Source organism: Asparagus officinalis, chromosome 7 (genome assembly GCF_001876935.1).
Source record: "Asparagus officinalis chromosome 7, Aspof.V1, whole genome shotgun sequence".
Lineage (NCBI taxonomy): Eukaryota > Viridiplantae > Streptophyta > Magnoliopsida > Asparagales > Asparagaceae > Asparagus > Asparagus officinalis.
In genome coordinates this window covers 1630942-1638502 of record NC_033800.1, presented here as the reverse complement: position 1 = coordinate 1638502, position 7561 = coordinate 1630942, and the positions used below count along the sequence as shown (strand labels likewise).

General features: G+C 36.1%; 1 protein-coding gene across 1 annotated transcript; it reads right to left on the bottom strand.

The window, feature by feature from the left end:
* On the bottom strand, window positions 336–7109 carry LOC109850052 (D-xylose-proton symporter-like 3, chloroplastic). Its single transcript, XM_020419961.1, has 12 exons — window positions 6855–7109; window positions 6403–6462; window positions 6265–6331; window positions 6049–6173; window positions 4836–4937; window positions 4365–4742; window positions 4139–4186; window positions 3981–4043; window positions 2068–2148; window positions 1682–1780; window positions 860–997; window positions 336–733 (listed from the first exon to the last, which is right to left on the bottom strand). Exons 1-12 carry the CDS (start codon window positions 7107–7109, stop codon window positions 599–601), a joined length of 1551 nt encoding a protein of 516 aa, XP_020275550.1. The 3' UTR covers window positions 336–598.

Sequence of the window (7561 nt, the reverse complement as noted above, 5' to 3'; positions counted from 1 at the left end):
ACTCCAAATGGTAAAAGGAAGTAGTAGGCTAACTCCATGCATCAATACTAGTTCGAAGATCATTCTTTTCATGAACCAGATAAATGGACAAGCACTGTTTCACCAATTCAAGCTAATATAGTCTAATTAAAGATGGAAATAGAAATTCATCGAGAAGAAAGAGGATAAGAAAAATCAAAATGACTGTAAGGATATATGTGTAACAGTAAAAAGTTTACTAGCAGAATAAAATATGCAGAACTTAGTTTATAAAGCCTTTATCAGTTAAACTTTTCTTTTAGCTAGAATATAAATTAAGCCAAATTTAGTGAAGCAAAATTGCCGAGAAAAAATAATAATCTCCAACTAATAAACTTCATCTACTAGCAATGTTAGCTAAAAATAACCGATGAATATGATAGGAACTCTGTCAATGATACAGTAATTCCATAACAAACATGACAACATGGGGAAAATGTAAGTCAGTGTCATTGAGAGGATTCAATGAATCTTACTAGTAATTCTTACAATTAAGGGATGTAGTACATATTTACCTATGACCTTTACAAGTTGTGGCCAAGTGTTTTTGATTCAAATAGCAGAGGCCGGATGGGCAGCATCATTTCAAGAGTTTGGATTCTATTTCCTCCAAACTTAAGCCTTTTGTCTCTGGGACATAGAAGAGGACAAATATAAGTGAAACCAATGCTATGGAACCAAAAAGGAGAAAAAGGTTATCAGGTCCCAGTAGTTCCTGCAGAGTAAGATAGAAGAAAAACATTACAAGTGAACAGCTAAAACAGTTCAAATCTTGAATAAATGGAAGGAAAGCATTTAAATGATGAAGTTGACTCGGTTTATTCTACATCAGTATAAGTACCTTCAATGGCGAAAATGCAAAGGTTACTAATGCATTTGAGCCAAAGTTAACCAGCACTGCAAGACTAATACCGCGCCCTCTTGTGCGAAGTGGAAAGATCTCAGATACCATTAACCAGCTGATCGGACCAAATGATACCTGATATGTAGCAAATACATTATTTCCACGTAGAGACTACTTAAATAAAGAATTGAAAGATGTTACTCAAAAAATACATATTGAAAGACAAATTTATGGCGCATTGACAGTGTGCGTTACAGCATTACAAATATTGATAACAAATTGCAAAGGGTACAAGGCACGAAGTAATTGAAAGTTCAAGCATCCAGGTACCCAAACATCCCCCAAAAGAAGCAAGCAAAAAAAAAAAAAACATTACAAATTCCACCTGTACTAGTAATTAAAAATTACCTGTATCAATGCATAAGGTCAATTGAAAGTTCTGCAACTCAAACAGCATGGTCACTAATAGATCACTTATACTTTCATTGTTGGGCAAACAGGGATTGTTGAGATGAATCACTGATTAATCTTGTCAAGTAAGCTTTCTCTAAGAGATCTATGCCACGAGTACACTCAAGTAGAAGCAAATGGATCAACTAGAGCTACCCAGGCTAGCAGAATAAAGAAAGGTGGGTTAGGTGTCTCTTTCACATCCTTTCCTCACAATTGTATTTTCCCAAAAGGAAGTCTTGTAACTCAAGAAATGAGTACCATCTTTTAAGAAAGAGCGCAACACTGGTGAAATATGGCTGGTGAAATACATGGTAGAAACAAAGACATTGGAAATAGCTCACAGGAAAAACAAGTGACAGAAGGTACCTGATAGGCACCAACATATAGAAGCAAAGCCCCTACAGCAATCAGAGATAGACCTCCAAGAAATTTATAGTAAGCGGCAAGAAGGAATAAGGAGAGGACCTGGATCATTCAGAAAACAAAATCTCAAATATTCTCAACAAAAAAATAACTTTAATAATTCTATAACGCTAGCAACTGAATAAATTGTTGCCAGGAAAATATGGGGAAAAGGTGAAACACATGGATGAGTCATGCATGGTTGTTTTCCTAGATAATATCTGAGGTTCGCAAATTAAGAATTCTTCATAACAATCACAAATAAAGACTAAATGATTTTAGATTATAACTTTGCAAATAAAGACTAAATGGTTATAGAATATAATTTTGGAAGGTTCACGAATACATACAATTCCACCCACACCTCCGATCAACAAGGGTCGTCTGCCAACATCATCAACCTTTAGAACAGCTACTCCAGTCATCAGCAACTGCAATATATGCACACATATTATTTAGATTTTAGCAATAGCTAAGGAAGATGATGCAGTCTTTAAAGTTTCATTGTTTTATTGATACAGGAGAAATTTAGAGAAATAAGTGACAAAACTTGTTCACTTTCAAAAATGTACAGCAGTTATCATGCTTGAAATTTACACAAGGCATTAGATCAGTTGCAACACCATCTATCTCTTCAAATCACAATCTAAAACCTATACAGATCTCAAAAACTGTATATATCTCATGGTCAATGCAGAAAAAAAGGAATAATATGAAAAGGCTGGAGGTTTGCCACAAATCTATGGGACCAAAAGAACAATTTTAAGGCATAACATAGGGGGAAAAGAATTTCAACGTAGGTATAATCTGTGTATCATTTTTTCTATCAAGCGCAAGTAACCTATCTGATTCTAAAATATAATTGGATATGGGTGCCAAAAATCCCAGATGGCAGGAAGGCTTACCAGCATGTTAATCTAAGAAAGCCTTGACAGTAATTTCTATCATCCGCCAGAATTAGTGAAGCAAGATGGGATGACCAACTAATGGACAGACGAGATACTGGAAACTTAATAGCTAACACATCCTGAGATTCAAATGAAACAATAACTTACAAGGAAATTTATAATCTGATTCAACCTGAAACTCATAACACAAATATATTCTAACTCAAACACGATGTTGAAGTTGATCATGGTTATTCTATTACCATGATTTGTCAAAAACATAATCCCATAGGCAATACACATTTGAGATTTTAAGGATGTCTTCCATGTTCTTAGGCTTCAGACAGATGTATAGCTATCTTAACAGTACATGTTTAATCTATTTTGCACGGATGGCGGTGCGGGTGCAGACACAGGGGCAGGTACGGGACACAAGAAAATTGTAAAAGTTAGGATAACACTGCTATATACATACATATTGAAATTAATCATCTATATGAGATTCTCATTGTTGTTTTATTCACATGTTATGAGAACTAAAATCCTTATACCATTTTTATGTTTTCTTTATTGAGTATATTATAAATTGAAAAATCGCTCATTTTTGAACTAGATACCCAAACGACCCTTTAAAATCATGCTTATGAACTAGGTACGTGCTAAAACAATCCTATTCTAAGTCCAACAAGTTGCATAAATTTAAGAGGAAGTGTGCAATATACACGTTTAAGAAATGTATCATGAGATAACTAAACTAGTGTTATATAATTGAGTACAAGTCTGAATAAATGTACGTATATATTCAAGAAATGTCCAAGGAGTGTCCAACATGAACACGGATACCGAAAGTGTCGGACACGGATACGTTAGCCTAGATGAAGTGTCCGGGTAACCTAGCGTTTAATTAACCTTAAGAATGCTTTGATGGTGGAACTGAGTCTTCCACTAATTAATAGGAACAGAAAATTCCAGATCCTTTGCTCATTTCTTCTCTTCAGTTATCCACACAAACTCACAAAGTACTGATCACCACACTGCTAAATGTATGCCTGTTCTTCGACCTATTGCTTTTATAGATTTTACATATATATCAGATGGCTAATTTAATAGATAAATTGGCCTTTTAAGAAACTGGAATGAAGGAGAGAAAAAAAAAACTCATTGCCATAAAGGCTTCTTGTTGTTACAACATAAGGTTAATCTAACAAAGGAAAGGTCTTAACAGATATCAATAGGAAAAAGAATCCATCTATCCAAGCTCACTTAAGGTAGAAGTACAAATTCTTGCTGTTCTATAGCATATGGCCATTACATGGAGAGAACGGAAGATGAGTAGTGAACTACAAAATCCAAACACTGACAGGGTTAGGTCATACCTTAAAAATCCCGATGACAACTGCGACCTTAGCAGCATCAGATGCAGCTGAAAACCCTGCACTCTGCAACAACATTCGAGAAATGAAAGAAAAGTTAAGGATCAAACGGACACTGACCAGTTAATTGTAATAACAATATACCCTTTGACGAAATGTACCTGCAGAATGGAAGCTGCATAATAAAGAACACTAGGTTGCCCCGTTATCTGACATTATTGAGTTCAGAATCAGTTAGTTAAAGGTCAACCGCTTTTTATCACTTCTATAGAACTTCACATGACTTTAGTATAAAAGCTATCCCATACATTTTTAATACAACAAACAAGAGAATATCAGGTTGCAATAGATTAACAAACCTATGCATGATGGTTATGGAAGCAATACCTGCTGGAAAAGGACCAATCCTCCTCCAATTATGAAGGCTTTCAAACTTGCACCTTCAAACACCTCCCAGACGCTGCCTGTGGATTCTTGTTCATTATAGGCAGCCTTCAGAGAGATAAGAGTATCCTCCACTTGTTTCTCGGATACTTTATCACCTACAGGGCGACCCCTTAATTTTCTAAGTGCAGAAACAGCTTTTTCTTTATATTCAACCAAGGAACCTTCGCCTTGCACCGCTCTGAGAAGTAACCATCTTGGAGACGGTGGCAAATTCCACATGCCTAAACCCATCAAAAATGCGATAGGAACACTGAAACCATACATTAAACGCCATCCTCCAATAGCATTTATCTCGACACTTCCAACAAGGTAGCCCAACTACATAGATATATAAGTGTTTCTTAATTCAATGGCCAAGCAGTAAATATTCAAAACTTGATCAATAAACTTTAGAAAGGTAAGAAAATCAACCAGTATCCCGAGTACTATGAAAAGCTCCTTTAGTGAGATTAAAGTCCCACGTATCTGAGATGGAGATGTTTCGGCGATAAAAAGAGGAGCACCATGCATAGCCTGGACAATAAATTATAGGAAAAATCATTCATACAACAAGATATGGGTAACCTTTCGCAGGACAGTTAGTAAAGTGTAGTAGGCTATGTTACCCGGGTACTTCTATCATAAAGCTGTACCTGTACCGGACACGTACCTGACACCTACCCGTACCCAAACTTCATGGACACTCCTTGGGTATATGCATACATTTACCCAGACATGTATTCATTATGATATATGTTTTAATTAAAATACTTGGCATACACTTCTTAGACATATATTCTATACATCATCTCCATTTCTTGAAACTCGGTAGACAAGGGTGCGGTTGTTTCAGCCCATACCCAAGTTAAAACTATGATTTAAAAAGTTGGTTTGAGTGTCTACTTACAAAACGAGCCATCCCCAATTTATAATAATCAACAAATAAAAGAAACTTAAAAATAGAATAGAAATTTAAGTTCAAATAGCACATGAATTGAAAAATAACAATGATCTCATATAAACTACTAATTTCAACATATATTTGTAGCCATGTCCATACCCTATATTTCACAAACTTGTCGTGTACCATACCGGTACCCGCACCCGTACCGGTACCCATAAAGATTTCAATGCAACTTAGGTAGTAGGTCATATCAATATAGGCAATAATATATAAAACAATTAGGAAGCTTTGCAGAATGCAATATTAGGATAGGAAAACATTATATAGCACATCATTAGAAATCACCTAGGAATCTCTAGTAAGTTGTTCAGTTGGTCCTAGATCCTGCTTTTATAACAGAACTCCACAAACTTATGAATTATGATAGGCAGATAAAAGGCATGACCGTAGTACTCTTGAAGCAAGGTCACAGTTATCTGTTTATGTGGATCAGAGGATGTATGAAATTCTATATTATTTCCATTTCTAATAGAAAGAACCTTGACAATGAATCTATGTGTTTTCTCCACAATGGTTGAATTAAATAAAGGTGGACACATTTGTAAGAGATGAAATTGAGTGTCCAACAGGGATTTACATGTGTGCAATAGATGCACAACTTGAAAGTTCTTTCTATCTAAAACTATATGCCTACCGATTGTGACGAATATAAGAGCTGGGGGAGGAAAATTATCATCTCACCAGACCTATACCAATACCATAAAGAAGCCGTCCAACTATGAGAACCGCAAGATTAGGAGCATATCCAGTTACTGAACTACCAAGAATATACAATGCAGCAGCCGCAATCAGTTCTCTTCTTCTTCCTTCACCATAGATCTCATCAACATCAATTCCAACATTTACTAAACTAAAACATAGAAAACAATAAATTTCCAAAATGAAGCAAAACCGCACCAAGAAAATCCGCAATAGGATAAGCTAGAAGTGATCCAGCAAGAGCTCCATATAACGAACCACTAACCTACAAATCAAACAATCTCATGAACAAAGATAAAATACATTATATTTTCAAACTGTTAGAAGTTAACTTACCACAAGACCGAGCTGCACAGCTGACAGATTGAACCATGTGGTGCCACTGAGCTGAGCAGACTGGCATCAAATCAATGTTAGCTTAATTCCTCATTATAAAACCCTTTAAAATTGGTTTTTTTTTAACTATACACCCCCGCAGTGGAAAATTTACCCTCCAAACATAGAAATTTTTACAGCATTGAGTCAAAACAGCCCTCAAAGTCGTGTTAAAAAATATTCTCAGGATTTTCTTAACTCTTGTATCAGCTGTTTTGCAGCAATTTCCTTCTTCCGCCGTTCATATGCGTTTGAGGGTATTTTAACTCAGTGTAGCAGGATTGGGGCTAAATTAGCAAATATGTAGATTTTAAGGGTAGGGTAGTTTTTTGTTAAATATGTTTGGTCTGAAGGCGTATATAGGTAACAAGAAAAACCCAGAAAATTCAAAAAAAAAAACCCTAATTTGATACCTGCAAAGAGATGGAAGCTGCCGCCGCTTCTGCAGAGTAGTCTCCTTGAGCTTGAGCCTTTACAAGCCTTCTTGAGGCGGTAGAAGATGAGGACTGGAGGAGTGGCAGCTTCGTAATTTGGCATGAATTAGGGTTAGGGTTTTCAGAGAAGGATCGATAACGGGGGGTTTTTGAAGGATTGTATTGGAACGGAAAGGGTGAGGACGATCGCAGCGCTCCGGTCGTGGGAGAAGAGGCCAGCAAAACGCTAGCCATTGCTGAAATCTTTTCCCATCTGGGTCTTTGCTCTCCGGGGCTTATATAGGGCCTCTGCATATTTATTGGGTCGGCTGGGCCACGTAGTGTTTTTATGACGCAGAGTTTAATTGGGCTGCGGCCTCTGCTGATTGGGCCGTGATGCGTGGCATTCCTTTGATAATCAATGCTCAACTTCGCAAACAACAAAGGGCATATTTGGCAACTTGGATTATAATCCACAAATGAATTATACTATACGCTAAGTGGATTATAAGCGAAAATACTTTGTAAAAAATGATGAATTATAAGCTTCTTTTAATATAAGAGTGCTTAGCAAATTAGTAGATTATAGATTTATAATCCATCATTATTGTCAAAATGATCAAAAAGGAGATCGCTCAGAATTTAAATATTAGAGCATTATTAGTACAAGTTTCCTTCATAAATTAAATTAAATCTACTTTATAACC